This window comes from Mus caroli, chromosome 10 (assembly GCF_900094665.2).
Source record: "Mus caroli chromosome 10, CAROLI_EIJ_v1.1, whole genome shotgun sequence".
In the NCBI taxonomy this organism is placed as follows: Eukaryota; Metazoa; Chordata; class Mammalia; order Rodentia; family Muridae; genus Mus; species Mus caroli.
In genome coordinates this window covers 4,339,657-4,356,297 of record NC_034579.1, presented here as the reverse complement: position 1 = coordinate 4,356,297, position 16,641 = coordinate 4,339,657, and the positions used below count along the sequence as shown (strand labels likewise).

The 16,641-nt window shown below is 45.3% G+C and overlaps 1 protein-coding gene across 2 annotated transcripts; it reads left to right on the top strand.

Annotated features, from left to right (window-relative positions):
- Positions 1-3,379: 3,379 nt before the first annotated feature.
- On the top strand, positions 3,380-16,163 carry Ginm1 (glycoprotein integral membrane 1). Of its 2 annotated transcripts, none has more exons than XM_029482851.1 (8): positions 3,380-3,539; positions 4,905-4,964; positions 6,394-6,490; positions 8,896-9,047; positions 9,726-9,882; positions 10,362-10,492; positions 13,301-13,464; positions 15,536-16,163. In XM_029482851.1, the coding sequence occupies exons 1-8, from the start codon at positions 3,426-3,428 to the stop codon at positions 15,642-15,644; spliced, it is 984 nt and encodes a 327-aa protein (XP_029338711.1). In that variant the 5' UTR covers positions 3,380-3,425; the 3' UTR covers positions 15,645-16,163. The 2 variants fall into 2 exon arrangements, with proteins under 2 accessions (XP_029338711.1, XP_021030042.1); XM_021174383.2 differs by having other exon boundaries at positions 10,359-10,492.
- Positions 16,164-16,641: the final 478 nt, after the last annotated feature.

Genomic DNA, 16,641 nt, shown 5'->3' with positions numbered 1-16,641 from the left:
ACCTTGTCACACACACGTGCTTTGGGACCTTTTGCATATATTCTATATATTCTACACTCCACGCCTGTCTTTTTCTGAACTTGGATTATTATTTTTTTATATATTTATTTGTGTGTGTCTGTGTTTGCATGTGTTAGTCAGAAGGCCTTACAACCTTTGGAACTAAAACTACAGGTGTTGTGAGCCACCTACATTGGGCCCTCGGAACTGAATTCCAGTCAGTTGTTGGAAGAGCAACAAGCACTCTTAACTGCTGAGCCATCTCTCTAGTTCTCTAGACTCATTTTTAATTCCAGAAGTTTATCACAGAGTGAACTAGCCAGTAGTTTTAGATGACCATAGAAGTAAGTAGGGCTTCATTATAGAATCCACCTATGAGTTAGTACTGATGTACAGTACCTCATAGTGGTTGAGAACTTAGCTAAAAAGTGAACATTTTCTGGGCTGTGGTGGTACACACCTTTGATCCCAGCACTTGGGAGACAGAGGCATGTGGATGTCTGTGAGTTCAAAGCCAACCTGGTCTGTAGAGTGAATTCTAGAACAGCCAGGGCTACACAGTAACACTGTGAACATTTAACGAGTCCTTCTTAGGTTTGTTATGGCGAATGTCATCCTAGTCTCCTCTTTGCCCATGTTACCTCTGTCAAAAAGAATTCCAAGACACACAAATGTCGTGTAGAGATATTGCAAGGTAAAGTGGGGCACTCTCAAGGTTGACAAGTGGACAAGGAACCACCGCAAAGGAAACACTCTCAAAGGATGAGGGTGGATAAAGACCAGAGAGATAGCTTTCCTGAGGGATGGTTTTCCTGTCCAGGTAATTGATAGGCCCATTTTGGTTAACTCAAGTTTTTTTTTTTTTTTTCTTTTTTGAGACAAGTTTTCATGTAACCAACAATGACCTTGAGCTGATGGGAATTATATTCCTGTATCACACGCAGGTTTTGGGTTTTGCTTTTATTTATTTACGTGTGTGTGTGTGTGTGTGGTGTGTACACACTTGTACCACAGTGGGTATGTGAACATCAGAGGATAACTCACAAAGAGTTGGTTCTCTCCTTCTATCATGTGGGCTTCCAAGGGCTAAAGTCAGGTTTTCAGGCTTGGCAGCAAGAGCCTTTATCAGCTTCACCATCTTGATGAGCCCACAGTCAATGCTGGGAATGAACCCAGGGCTCTGAAGCACTGTACCAAGGGAGAGGTGGATTCATTGCTAAGGATGGGGACAGTGATGTGTCTGTGACTTACCAGGAAGCCCCCAGCTAAACAGTAATATTCTAGACTGCTACAGTGTCTCCAGGCAGAGCTCATGCATTCAACCAGTAGTTACAGTTCAGCAATTTCATCTCCTGGATTTACAAGCTGCCGATTATGAAGGCGGGGACCCATCCTTAATGACCTAAAAGCCTACTAATGTCTGAGAGCTACCTAGCAGTTTACTGTAGCCTAGAAGTAAGGCATATGGCAGAGGTAGTAGGAGAAAATGGCTTCGAAAGCTGAAAAAAAAATCCTTTCTATGGCAAAGGTTTTATTGCAAAGAAAAACTAAATAAATTTCTTTTTAAAAAGATTTATTTATTTATTTTATGTATATGAGTGCACTGTAGCTGTACAGATGGTTGTGAGCCATCATGTGGTTGTTGGGATTTGAACTCAGGACCTTTGGAAGAGCAGTCGGTGCTCTTAACCACTGAGCTGTCTCACCAGCCCCCTAAATAAATTTCTTATTCTACCTAACAGGCCATACATACAACTATGTGTCAATCAGTATGCAATCCTGTATTAAGAAAACTCCTTCCCCGGGGGAGCTGTGAGCATCTACCCCTACTTCTAAGGTCTATGACAAGCCAAAATATAATCCCACCAGCATTCGCCCAGGAAATCCTTGGGTTTATTGGGCTTACGCATGTGAGGGGTTAGTAACAGAAGTTTGGGGACCCCAGGGCAATGGTGGGAAATCACCATGGCTGAGGGCTTCTCAGTAGCCTCCTGGCTGGAGCCCGGTCTCCTACTCTTCCCCAGTCAATATGCTCCAGTCCCTCCCTGAAGTTCAGTGCGATTAGGACAGAATTGTTTTCCAGCTGGCCTCACGACCTGAGTTGGATCCCTGTAAGCCACATGGCAGAAGCTGAGAACTGGCCCCCGGATGTTGTCCTCTCACGTCCACATGACACCTTGCTCCACAATAAATACAAGCTAAAGGGTTAGAAAAAGGGTTTGGAGAGGTGGCTCAGCGGTTAAGGCCCCTAATTGCTCTTACAAAGGACTAGGGTTTGACTCTCAGCACCCACATGGTGGTTTACAACACATTTACATAAATTTTTAAAAATTAACAGGTCAAAGAAAGGTCTACAACTTCATTTCATAGGTTAGGAAAGTAATGGAGCAGGATGTGGAGACATGTGAACCGGGCTTCATTTGGTGGCATTTTCTCTCGACGCTAAAAGTACAGTGTGACATTTAAGGTAAGGGCCAGGTCCTCAGCCCTGACCCATGACAAATTATCAGTTTCCCAGCTCTAGTGCAATCTAATCAGATACTTGGGGCTGTAAGGAGGCCCAGTACTTCATAAACTTCTTAAGAAAGTCTCACATGGCCGGGCAGTGGTGGCGCACGCCTTTAATCCCAGCACTTGGGAGGCAGAGGCAGGTGGATTTTTGAGTTCGAGGCCAGCCTGGTCTACAAAGTGAGTTCCAGGACAGCCAGGGCTATACAGAGAAACCCTGTCTCAAAAAACAAACAAACAAAAACAAAAACAAAAAGTCTCACCTGTAGCCAGAGGTGGCAACTTATGAGTCAGTAGGAATGGTGGTGTTTGCCTGTAATCTCAACACTCAGTAGGCAGAGGCAGGAGAATTGTCACAAGTTGAATGTCAGGTTGGTGTAGATAGAGGGTTCTGGGGCTGCATAGTGAGAACCAGTGAAAAAGCAGGTACCTCTCCAAGTGCTAAATTTTTATTTTTCATTCCTGACAGTTTATAAGACACTAGTTGTGCTTTCATTTTTGTAAGTATATCAACATATTGATATTAATGAAAAAGTACCATCAAGGTTGAGGTGAGAGGGTGGCACACTTCTGTAATTCCAGCAGGATCAGTAAGTAGTTCAAAGCTAGCCTAGGCTACTGTTTCGAGATCCTGTTTCGAAAGAGAAAACAAAATCACACTCCAAAAGTAAAGGCTTCATAAAGAATCGCACTTGTTTGGAGAAAATCCCTTTCTCATCCCAAACGCCCGGAGGACGCTCACAAAGTTGGCTCCGCCCATAGACGTCAAAGGCCTGCGAAACCCCAGCAGCTCGGTCGACCCGCCCCATTTGGGAGGGGTCGGCCCCGCCCTTCTGTCCCTCCTCTCCCCTAGGCCCCGCCTCGCCCCGGACCGCCACGCCCTCACCTCCCGCCTCTCCGCGCCGGTGTTGTCCAAGATGGAGGGCGGCCTGTCGGCGCCGCTGTCCGTCCCGCTGTTGCTGTTCATGGCGCTGCCAGCCGCGGGATGGCTGACCACCAACGCGCCCAGGCCGCCGTCCACAGCCCCGCAGGTAGGGCTGGGCGGCCGCAACAGGCCGCTCCTCTGCCGGGACCTCCGGGAGGACGGGCGGGGTGACGCTGCCCCCTCCCGCAGGTGGACAGCCGAGAGTGCGGGGCTGGACCGGGTCTGGCCGCCGGGAGAGAAAGGTGGGGCTTTCCGGGATGCCGGGCGGGGTGGGTCCCCCGAAGGGGAACGCAAGGAAGGCGCGCAGGCGTCCTTGAAAGTGTGGTCAAAACTGCGGCCATCGAACTTGAGTTTCGTAGCGGCTCTAGCTTCGGTTCGGATCCTGCCAGGCTTTGCTGTCGAAAATGCGTGATCGCTAGTGACTTCGGTCGTTTGTAATGGCTCCTTCCTGGGTTAGGGCCCGGCCCTGGGCCCTGGAGATGTTTGTGTTGCCCAATTAGCAATTTTCCAGGCCACCTGTGTCTGCTCGGCCGCGACCAGGAGGGAGTGCCTTTCCTGGTCGCGGGGCCACTCGGGCTAGCGACTGAGGGAGGCTGAAGGTTTATCCCCTCCCGGATGGGCTTTTTATTGTGTGTGTGTGTGTGTGTGTGTGTGTGTGGTCGTGGGGGTGGGGGGAGGAGGAGCGGTCCTTTCCTGCGTGATGGGTCGGAGATGAGCTTCAACATCCCAGGGGAACGAGATTCAACCGCTCTAAGGTCTGACAAGTCTTTCAGATTCCTGGCTTACTGTGAGAACCCTGCCATTGCAAAATGCCTGCCCATGTTTTACTCTTGTTGCCACACTGGCCTTCAGTATAGTAGGAGAAAGTTTAGAGATTATAAAATTCGAGTTTTCCCCAAATGACAAGAAACTTATTTGGTAGGAACACACTAAAGAGAGAAGTGACTGTCATGATAAATGTCACTTGTTATGTTTAAAACTTTACTTGTTATGTATGTGTGGTGTTGGATCGGGACGTACACCGATGGAGGTCACAGAATAACCTTGTGTGGATTCAGTGTTCCCCACGGTCCTGTTTTGCAACAAGTGCTTTTATAACTCTTGAGCCATCTCCAGCTCTTCATTCTGCTTGTAATGTTTTAGAATTATGCTAGAACTCTTTTGAATACAGAAATCACAAAGCAGCAGCAACAACCTTGTAACTCTTAAGCACACTTGTTATGAAATTGTAGGTGAGCCGCAATTGCTTCTGGGTAAAAATAGCAACTGTGCGGACAAGCACCAGGAGACCAAAGAAGTACTGGGTGATTGTAAACTTATAGAGATGTGGACTTATTTCCTCTCTTTTAGAATTTTGGAGATTCTTCATCATCACTTGTGAATCCAAGAAATATTTGAACTTGCCCGCACAGTCAGTTTATTTTCAGTATGTAAAGTGAGTATCTGTCCAACCTATACCTTTGTTTTGTAGAATGGCATCCAAATCAATGTAACTACCCTGAGCAAGAGTGGGGAAGTGTCTGAAGAACAGGTTTGTCTTCTTTGGATTGTATTTTTACTATAATATTTAGCCAGAAAGTTTTACTGATTGTATTAGTCCATTTTCTGTTATTACATTGGAATGCCCAAGGCAGGCTACTATATATAAATACATGAAATCTATGTCAGGCTATATGAGGCTTTGCTAATGAGGCTAGGTGTAGCACTTCATTCCTGTAATCCCAGCACTTTGGAGGCTGAGGCAGAAAGGCCTTACCTCAAATTAAAGTCAGCCTGTGCTTCTTAAGTAGGGAGACTGTCTTAAGAAACCCAAAACCAAGGACTGGAAGGATGGCTCAGTGGTTAAGAGCAGTGACTGCTCTTGTAGAAGATCCAGGTTGGATTCCCAACGTCCCCAAATGGCAGTTTATAACCGTCTATAGCTGACCTAGACCAGCAGGTCAATCTCCAGTGACAGGCTTCTGAGGGGATGAGAAGATAAAGAAGATAGAAAAGTTGGGATCAGGGGGCTTGCATAAGCTATGTCTTATGTCAAGCAAGCTTACGATATACAGTGTCTGTTTTATGGGAAACATGGTACTGTGTCAGTAAAAGCCTGCCGTACTGTGGGGATAAGTCAGCAGGAAGTGATCCAAGCAGTTCTACACAAGGGGGATGCTGGATGTCTCAAGGGTGTCAGAGGATGGGGTTGGGACACACAGCGTAGCCCCTTAGGGTGGGACCTGTCGGGTTCTCAAAGATCAGAATCTGTAGCTGTCCCAAGGTCTTGGCTCCAGGCCATCCTGACTCTGCCACGCAGGCTCAGGTTTAGAGACAGTGTAGAAGCATGTTTCTGCTATACATCAGGGCCTCAGGGAAAGCCTTAGATCAGCGTAGCCTTCAACATGTATCTTCACTTCCAGGGGACCAGCACCCTGTTTTCCTCTTAGGCACTACACACATGGTGCACAGACACGCATGCAGGCAAAGCATCTATACAAATAAAATAAAAATATATAACTTTAAAAAAAAACAAATCAAACAAAACAAAAGCCCTAAACAAAACCAAAAGGGCTTTTGATGTTTTCTTTTAGCTTAGTTACAGAGGCTCAAGAACATAGTGCTGGTGTTGGTTGTCTTTGGTCTTATGGCAAATGGTACCATAGTGATAGGAGCTAACAGGAGAACAAATTTATTTTGCCAGATACCAGATAAGAGAGACTGGGGTCTCACAGTGCCTTTGAAGACATTGTTCTAGGGATTAGACATCTACCACTAAGCTTTGTATCTTAGAGGGCCCCCCTCCCCCAAACATCGCCGCTTAGAGAGAGACCAAGCTCCCAACACATGGGTCTTTGAGGGGCAAGCACATTCAAACTATAACACCTGCTACACACATAGTTAGATGCTGTATTTGATATGAAGACTTTGTGGTCATTTATAAACCATTGAAATTAATGTATATGCTGCTTTATTTCAAGGTTGTTCTTAACATAACCTATGAGCGTGGGCAGGTATATGTAAATGACTTACCTGTAAATAGTGGTGTAACCCGAATACGCTGCCAGACTTTGATGGGTGAGTACTATTGAATTGTTTCCAACATTGCTGTGTCTTTAATAATACTAAATTAGTTCTGCTGTGACGTGTGACCTTAAAGTGATACATTGTTTCTATAGCTAAGGCATTTAAAACCAGTTGATTATTGAGATGCGGTTTACTTGTTCCTTCCTGGGCCTGGCCTTTAGTTGCTGGTAGGTTAGAAGTGTAACTGTGGGCATAGGTGTGGGCTAGCCAGCTGGAGAATCCTCGTTCTCATTCATCCCGGTTGTAGAAGATAGATAGTAATTGTATGTGCGGCTCCTCCTTTATTGCTCTTACTCATCTGTCAACAAAATGCTCTTCTTTTTAAAGACTCATTTCTTTTTATGTGCATGGTGTTTTCTCTGCATACATAGCTGTACCATATGTGTACCTGGTACCCAAGAAGGCCAGAGAGGATGTTGGATCCTCTGGAATAGGAGTGGTTAGCAGTTGTGAGCCACTGTATGGGTTCTGAGAACTGATCCCAGGTCCTCTGCGAGAGCAGCAGGTGCTCTTAAGAAAAGCCCCTGCTTTTCTTTTTAAACCTCAAGGGTTTTGGTTATTTAAAGAATCGAATAGTGTTTGTTGGACTGTATAATTTTATTTGAGTAACATAAAGGACATGGGAGATGTCACTCGTGCTCTGTGCCTCGTGAGAAGTCATGACTGGGCCTGTCTGGCACTGAGGTGGCGAGTTAAGCAGGGTTGTTCATTCATGCCTGGAAGCAAGCATCACTGAGAAAATTCTTTCAAAGCTGATGACTGCAGTGAGGAGGAAGTCAGCACCAGTGGATTTTGCTGTTGTGAATTTATTCTACGGTAGGGTATGAGAGTACCTCTGTGTTGTATTTCTCCTGTGCCCCAGGCTGTGGGCTTAGACATGCTGACCAGGCTGGGAGGGACACTAGTAAGTAAATAGGACTAAAACACTGATTTATTAAGCCAGTGACATGCAGATTTGTGTTTCCATAGTCCTAGCTCCTGGCTTGGCCTAGGTAGGAGAATCACTGGGTCTGGATAACTTAGTGAGGGAAGATGCCCGCCTCCTGCCCCAGCTCAGAGAGGTGCTGAAGACAGAGCTCAGTGGTAGATATTTGCCTAACAAGTGAACTGCCCTCCCTGGGTTCCATCCTCAGCACCACAGTAAGCACAACAAAACCACTTAGACAATAAGAGGGATGCTGAGGTGTCTGGCTGAAGGAGAGCTGGTTGACAGTACCAGAGAACTCAGGGCTGACAGCACTGAAGCCCAGAGGGCACTAATCACAATTACATCATGGCCACATGCCCCAAATTACTGTGAGCATGCTATGGCTAGAGCCTGAGGAAAATCTGAGTGAGGTGACTGACAATACTAAGTAGCTAATGAATTGGTATCCAGTGTTCTAGATCAAAGGAACAGCCCTTTAACAGCTCACAATGAGTTTAAGCCCCTAGGTGTGCATTTAGGAATGTGTATCTGTGTTCTTTTTGACAAGTAGTCCTCATATTTGGTAGACAACAACTAAATGTTCATGTTGTGGCAAATTGATCAGTGTGTACCTCTTTACAAGTGTTTTAAAGATTGTCTGTGCAGGTGCCCACAGAGGTTAGAAGGGAGCATTTGATCCTATTACAGCTGTTTGTAAGATGTCTGCTGCACATGCTGGGTTCTGAACTCAGGCCCTCTGATAGGCTAGTAAGCTCTCGCAATGGATGGACCAGCTCTCTAGTCCCTTAATTTGCTGTTTGGAGAAAGTCTTGTTATGCAGCCCTGGCTAGCCACATGCTGCCTCAGCTGCCCAAGTGCTGGGATTAGAGGTGTGTACCTCTATTCCTGGCCGCTTTCTCGTTTAAAATGTTTTCTTTATCTTTGAGAATTCCATACATGTATACAATAAAATATGTTCAGATCTTTCCCCATCACCATTACAGAGGGCTAGACCTCTCTCCCTTTCCCCATCCCTGATCTGTCCAGCTATAAAAAGCCACTTACTAGATTCAGAGAATGAAGAAAAGAAGTAAAAAGTAAAGGCTTGCATGTGTGCCCTCCGCTGACTGCTGGCTTTGTGAGAGTGAGACTGACTCCCTGGAGCGGAGCTTGCTGTCCACGTGCACTGTGTTGCTCCTCACTGGCAAACACTGAAACCCGAGCAGCCACTGCAACGTGGCACATTCTGACTGCAGACCAGCAAGCGTTTCTTTATCCAATGGCTGGATGCCACTGGAAGGACTTGCCAGCTCATCTCTGCTTTTATAAATCTGAGACTGGGAAGGTCAAGGACAGAGGAAGCCAGTAAAACACATTTGCCATGGTCTTATTCCAAGTCCATGTCACAGAAATCATCAAATACAGTAACTGCTATCATGGCAATTTTTGTACAAAATCTCCCTACTTTTGTTTTTTGTTTGTTTAATAGTGAAGAGTGAAAATCTGGAAAAGTTGGAGGAGAAACACTATTTTGGAATTGTCACTGTGAGGATCTTAGTTCTCGAGAAGCCTGTGACATACAGTGCCAGCTCCCAGCTGATTGTCATCCAAGGAGAGGTTGTGGAGATTGACGGGAGACAAGTAAGACACTGTGCTTGCTAACTAGACATTCAATTTCTGTTGTGTGCAAATGTTGGTGCTTTTGTTTCTGAAACGATGAGCAAGAAGGTGCTTGTCTGTCTTTCCTGTTGCTGTGAAAGGACACCATGACCAGTGCAACTTACCGAAGAAGAAAACATTTATTTGACTGGCTTATGGTTTCAGAGGGCTAGTCCTTTATCATCATGGTGGGACACATGGCAGTAAGCAGGCAGACATGGAGCCTAGAGAAGGAGCTAAGAGCTACATCCTAATCCATGCCTCCTAATCCTTTCCAAATAATTCCACTAACTGGGGACAAATCATTCAAACAGCCTGTGGGGGCCATTCTCTTTCAAACCATCACAGTACCCTAAAACTGTCTCATCACATAACAAATCTGACATTCGTACTCCTTTTTGTCTTCTGAAATGTGCCAAGCATCTGCAGACAGAAAGAGAAGGCACTTGGTGGTGTTGGTAATTCTGTTGCCATCTCTTCAGCGCTGTGTGAATGAAGTGAAGCTGCAGCTGAAGCTGTAAATACCACACAGTAGGACACAGTAGGACTGGGAGGGAGGAAGAAGGATGAATTTCTTAGTTAGGAAATAAAGGAGGGAAGTGCACTTTTAAACTCTAGGGCATTATTTAAAGTAAATCGTACTTATTTTTTCTTTTATAGGCTCAACAAAAGAATGTTACAGAAATTGACATTTTAGTTAAGAACCAGAGAGTACTCAGATATTCAAGCTATTTCCTTCCTTTGGAAGAAAGCATGCTTTATTCTATTTCTCGAGACAGTGACATTTTATTCACGCTTCCTGACTTTTCCAAAAAAGGTATTTTAAAAAAAAAACATTTAAAATGTTAATAAAATTAGTTTGCTTTATATACTTAAAAAGAAAAGTGTGTGTGTGTGTTTGTGTGTGTGTATGTGTGTATGGATACATGGATACCCCAAGAGGCCAGAACAGAATCAGAGCCTAGAGCTGGAGTTCCAGCATGGCAGCTGAGAACTGAACTTCTTGAATTTGCTCCTGTTTCCCAAGTCTAGGGTTATAGAACTGAGCCACCACGCCTGGCAGAACTGAAAATGTAGCTTTTCTGTGTGATAAAACAGTAATTTTTGTAGCCCCTTATAGTGGTCTGAGTTCGTCTTTCTTCCTGGTAGTAACTCAGTAAATAAAATTCTTATTCTGTCACAGCGAAATGCATGTTAGTGCCGTATTCACAGCTATTACTGCTGTGCTCTGGCAGGGCTTGTAGCAGAGGCCAGCTGCTCCTGCAGTTTGCTAACTTACTTCTCCCTCTTCAGTAGGAACTGTTAGCTCACTGCAGACCACCAGCCACTACCTCATGGGGAATGTGGAAACCACTGTGGATGGAAATGCTTTACCTGGCAAGTTGCCTGAGACTCCTCTTAGAGCAGAGCCTCCATCTTCATACAAGGTAATTCAAATACTTGGTGGTATTTTTTTGCTGTGCTGCCAGAAGCAGTTATGGTTATGATGAAGATAAATGTATCCTTTAGAATGAAGTAGAAAACATAAAGACAAAACAGCTAATCACGTTTAATGATGGATGTGTTTGGTTTTGATGTTGTTATTAAAGACTGTAGCCTAGGCTGAACTCCTAGCAAAACCTCCTGTCTTTATCTCCTGAGTGTTGGTTCTGTTGATGGGAGTCACCATGCTTGGCTCACTTGGGGTTGATTTTATTTTTGAAACATTTATGTATTCTGTGTGTATGCACATAGGCATGTGTGTGCTGTGCATGTCACAGGGACAACTGTCAGGACTTTGCTCCTCCTTTGCCTGTTTATCCCAGCAACCACATTCAGGTCACGAGGCTTGAGCACAGCTTTCTCACTGAGCTATCGCACTGGCTAGGTCTTTTTTTTGTTGTTTTTTTGTTTTTGTTTTTTCCGAGACAGGGTTTCTCTGTGTAGCCCTGGCTGTCCTGGAACTCACTCTGTAGACCAGGCTGGCCTGGAACTTAGAAATCCTCCTGCCTCTGCCTCCCGAGTGCTGGGATTAAAGGTGTGTCCCACCACCGCCCGGCTATTATCTTAATCCTACTGTGGTATTCATAGTGTTCCTGTCTCCCTCTGGAAGCTTTATCAAATGATAGTGTCAGGTTCTGATTAGCACGGCATGGACTTCATTAGTTGGGAATCTTCAGTTCCAAAGCTCATTCTCATGTCATGCCCGAGTTTTTAATCATTTAGCCCTCGCCTGTGTATGCACAGGTGCAGTGTGCGCTCAGGTTCCCGGGAACGCAGTGATTGAGTGCTGTGAAATGCTACATTTGGAGCATGCTGTTTAGGATTAAAATGTGACCTGCCATTTACTAGTTATGTATCCCTGGCTCAATCCTTAACCTCTTTAACTTATCTCTTCGGTTAACCTGTGCTTACTCTATCATGTACTGTAAAATATTTCATCACGCTGTCATTAGTGTTCCACGTGAAGCTACATCAGTACCGACTAAGAACATTTATATCACACATGACCTTTACAGCTATAGTTCAGGGAGTGTCCTAGTATGTCTGCCCCTGAATGGGTAAGGTCTATGCAGTAGTCCCCACTGAAGGTCAAAACTCTTGATTTGGGGTTGCTGGATTCTAGGTTAGTGGGGCAGTGTGCACCATGGCATCCCCCAAAAGGTCAACCTCAAAGGGACTGTCTTCATAGTCCAGCCCACCACTGCCCATGCATGTATTCACCAGTGGACCACCCCATTCTAAAAGCTGTGGGGCTTGTTTCTTCCCTTCCTTGTCCTTTACCTGTAAGAGTGGACAGGCCTGTCTACTAGTCAGTCAGCATTAACATTCCCTTGATGTGTGTGTGTGTGCGCGCGTGTGTGTATGTGTGCACGTGCGAACACCTGCCTGCCTGTGTTTCGGGAAGATACATTTTTAAATTGTAAAAGTTTATTTAGGTGCATTTTAAAATACAGTTTTGTTATCATATTACATATGCCCCACCCATCACTGCAGAATGAGAGCGAAGCACTCATTTCTGAGCTATTTACCTTACTCCAAACCATGCTTTTTCTTCTTCCTTCTCCTTATCTCTCTCTCTCCCTCCCTCTCTCTCTCTCTCCCCCTCTCCCTCTCTCCCTCTCCCCCTCTCCCTCCCTCCCTCCCTCCCTCCTTCTCTCCTTCTTTCTTTTCTTGAGTTACTTTTGACACATATGTAACCACTGTTATAATCAAGACACAGGTTGTTTCTGTCAACCCAAAGCCAAAACATTAAGAAATTTGGCTAGGCATCTTAGTAAATAACCCACAGAAACATTACACAAGAGGCCAGGCAGTGATGTATGCCTTTAGCCCGAGCACTTGGGAGATGAGGCAGGTGAGTCTCTATATGAGCCCAGTCTGATGGAGGGCAAGTGGAGTGTGCCACCAGATAGAAGAACTGGTAAGGTTGAGCAGGCTCAGACCCCAGGGAACTCTCAGAATTAAGAACGGCAGGAGTAAAGCCAACTGCCTACCAAACTACCTGATCTGGAACATGTAACCATGACACCCCACTAAGAGGTCCATAGCAGTCAGTCATGTAGCATAAAAACCTGGACTTCTCCATGCTAATGAGGTCCCCAGTCTTCAGCCAATGAGCTTCCCTTCCTGGGCATTCCTTCCCACAAAAGGTATTCAATCCCTGGTTTACCCTGAGTAAGGTGTGTGTATTCACATTCGCCATCAAACAAAACAATTTAGACAAGCAAGAACCATCCCCTTCTTCAGGGATCACCATGGGCCTTTCTCATAAAGAGCCACGCCTAAATCTCCTGGAGGAGGTCTTCTTTCTCTTGGCCCCTCCTGACTCTCAGCACTCACTGGGAACCAAACTGGTTTCCGTCCCCATCAGAGGCTCAGCTTTCCCCTTCCCTCCAAGTAAATGTCCTGAAGGGAAGCACACACCCACGGGGCCCCCATTCCCAACTCTCAGCTGTACCCAGCAGTGCCTGGGTACACAGGAGACTGGGAACCACAGCAGTTGTCCTAGACCCCGTGTTTCTCACCCAAGAAAACACAGACCAAGGACCCTCATTTCGGACTGTTGTAGGGGGTAGCACAACAGACTGTGTTCTGCTCACCCCCAAGCCCCTGAGCATGCTAGCCATTTCCCAGTGGCAAGGCAGGCATGCAGCTCCACAAAGAGAGCCCCCCCTCCCCCCATCTAAAAAGAAAACAGAAATTTAAGTTTTAGTTCGTGGAACAGGCCTTTCTAATCACAAGCCGTTTCCTAGGTAATGTGCCAGTGGATGGAGAAACTGAGAAAAGCGCTGTGTCGGTTCTGGAGCAGTGTGGCCCCGGTGCTCTTCATGTTTCTGGACGTCATGGTGGTTGGAGTTCTGGGAGCAGCAGGAGTCATAGCAGTGTTAAAGCTGCTCTTCCCAGTGTGTGAGAACAAGTAAGTACCAGAGTCTCGAGCCATCATTGATCTTAACTATAAAAAGGAGGTGGCTTCACTATATGCTGTGGTAGAAAGTATTGTATAGTACAAAATATAGTGCTAGGGTCAGACAGTGAGAGAAAAAAATCACTTTTTCTAGCCTATTTTCTAATTTTAGTGGAATCTAAATATATTTATGTACTACTTGAGATCACTGTACTCTCAGAGGTGCAACCATGAACAGAGATTTGCTGGATCTCCTAAGAGCAGAGAATGAACAGAAAACCTAGGAAGTACTGTGTGATTGGAGCCAGTGAGACCCACACCAACTAGTCTCAACTCCTGAGTATCCGTTTAGTTGATATCAGAAGACCAGTGCGGTCTTCCCCTCAGCACCATGGGGAAGACAGAAAGGCACCAACATTCTCTTACCATTTGTGAGGGATAGGGTCTCATGTGGCCCAGACTGGCTCTGAACTTGTCTGAGGATGTAGCTGAGGATGGCTTGGGCTTCTGATTCCCCTACCTCCTCCTTTGAAGTGCTGGTATTATAGGTGTATGCCAGCAAGCCTGGCTAGACCCTGAGTGTTCTTGATTTCATTTGATACTTGTAGCCACTGGCAAACAGGTTTGTTGATTCCACTCCATTAATTACTCTGACTCTCAGCTTTCACATCATAGGTCATGAAGTGCATTGCTGAATGGCTAAGAAAGAGTTAAAGTGGCCACAGAATTCTAAGGGCAAGAGGCAGAGAGCCTGTATAATCACTGCCCACTGTTAGATTTCAGTACAGTCCATTAACTGTTCAGACACTGGCTGCGCTGGCAATATCAGTGCTGGCCCTAGACTCAAAGGGCCTGGGAGTGGCAGTTCCATTAGGTCTGGTCGGGCAGGAACAGGGTTAGGAGCATCAGTTACCTGTTAACCCTGATGGCCTGAAGACTGCTTAGTTTGTGGATGCTGCCATCCAGTCTTAGGTACCCTGCTCGCTGTCTTGTTCAGTTTGGGTGTTTTTTTTTTTTTTTTTTTTTTTTTTTAAAGATTTATTTATTTATTATATGTAAGTACACTGTAGCTGTCTTCAGACATTCCAGAAGAGGGCGCNTTCAGACATTCCAGAAGAGGGCGCCAGATCTCGTTACGGATGGTTGTGAGCCACCATGTGGTTGCTGGGATTTGAACTCTGGACCTTCGGAAGAACAGTCGGGTGCTCTTACCCACTGAGCCATCTCACCAGCCCAGTTTGGGTGTTTTTAGATGGGCCTTCATATGCAGACCATGCTGGCTCTGGATTCATGAATGACCCTCTAGCCTGTGCCTCCTGAGTTGAGTGTTGAGATTCTAGGTGTGAGCCACCACAGCTGGCTTATACATGACACAGGGAAGGGGCCCGCATCATCCTTGGATCTGGGTGCTTGGTAACCACTGGCTTGCTTTCTCTACTATGTTTTAAGCCCATTTGCTAGGTTAGAAGGTAGTAAACTTATTTAATTCAGTCCTCGGCCTTTGCACCATGGCCTGGGTTCAACAGCTGATGGGGACTGTGTTGTCAGAGCAAGAGGGAGAGCCACTGTGTCAGCGTTTGGCACCCAAGATGAAGCAAATTGCTGCATTGAATAATAAAATGGACTCTCTTAGAGCAGGATACAACTTGAAAACTGCTGTTGTTATGCCATACAGAGTAAGTTATCACAGCACATAGCCTGACCACATATACAGTCAGCTGGATTGGTTTGAAACTGACCTCAGGTGCTGTTTTAATGGGAGAAATCTGGAAAAGGTAACATAGGATCTTGGGTTCAAGATGAAACCCATTGTGTGGTCAGGGTTGTGTCTGTGGACAGAGTCTGGAAAGCTGCCTGGGCTTTGCTTCCACCGACCTACACCTTCCAGGGCAACACCAGCTCTTGCCTTGAAGACTTATGTTTCCTTCATGTAGGACCAGGCAGTGGTCTGCTCCCTTCTAGTCATTCAGTGTGTTTGCTCATGAGCAGGAAGGAGGACTGTAGCCTGAAGAAGCATTGTTATATATTAGCCTAGTAGAGGAGATTTGTGATGCTGGCAGTAATGACTTATCTTGCATTTCAGAGGAATTCTTCAGGTGGATAAAATGAATGGGATCTCGGTACCTATCATCTTATACCCAGACGGCTCTGAGAAAACAGCACAGAAACTTACAGATAAAACAGATATTTAAAGCACCATCTCCAATCATGGACTCTACTGCCCCATTGAATACCATTTTATTTAAATCATTCAATTTATACAAAGAAATTGCCAAATTCCCAAGACCTTTACAGTTGGCCTTTCCAGTGTGAGGCTCCGTGCACAGGCTGGCTGCTCAGAAGATGAATTACTAAGGAAAGTTTAAATGGAAAGAAGATGACTGAGAAATAACCAGACTGAAAGGGGAAGTGAGACAAAGCCAAGTGCCAAGACCTCCCAGGTGCCTTTGCTGCAGAAACTGTATCTATTTGATTACTATTGTAAGATTTTATAAGAAGCACTTTATAAAATTCTAATTTAAAAGCTGGAGAACTTAACACTTATTTTTTTTACTCAGTACAATGTGCCTTTATATCACATACATGACACAGTATAAAAATCACTGAAGTGTATCATGATTTGTGTTTGTACAAAACCCCTTACCTTGAATGCACCAGGATTTATAATAGTGACATGGTTTCACTGTAAAATAAACTTTTTCTTAAAAGAATTGCTTTATTTTTAATTATTGCATGGAGGAGAGAGTTTGTGCACATGAGTAAAAATGCTTGTTGAGGCCTAAGAGGGCACTGGATCTCCTGCAGCTGGAGCTGTCTGCCTTGGGCACTGAGAACCACACTCGAGTGGTGTGTAAGGGCAGGAAGAACTCAGAACACTGAGCTATTGCTCCAGCCCCCACTGAACAGGATAGATGTTGGAGGATGGGTTGGGGTACTGTGCATTCAGACATCTGGTTGTGGCCCAAGGTTCAAACACAATGGCATGATAATGAGGCTCTGCAAAGTACTAAGAGAATAACCAATCAGATGTGAGACATGCAAATGAGGTATGATAATGAGGTACTGAGACACATGGCATATCTCTGGTCTGTTATGTAAAAATTGCTGCCCATCACCCCTGATTGGTTAACAAAAAAACTGATCAGCCAGTTAGCTGGACAGAAGAGAACAGGGTGGGACTAATGATTC

What these genes read in the sequence shown, in the direction of transcription:
- Ginm1 (XM_021174383.2), top strand. Translation starts at nt 3,426, where the DNA reads ATGGAGGGCGGCCTGTCGGCGCCGCTGTCCGTCCCGCTGTTGCTGTTC. An exon ending in TCCTGACTTTTCCAAAAAAG is followed by an intron (nt 9,883 to 10,358) that starts GTATTTTAAAAA and finishes CTCCCTCTTCAG; the next exon opens with TAGGAACTGTTAGCTCACTG. An exon ending in TTCCCAGTGTGTGAGAACAA is followed by an intron (nt 13,465 to 15,535) that starts GTAAGTACCAGA and finishes CTTGCATTTCAG; the next exon opens with AGGAATTCTTCAGGTGGATA.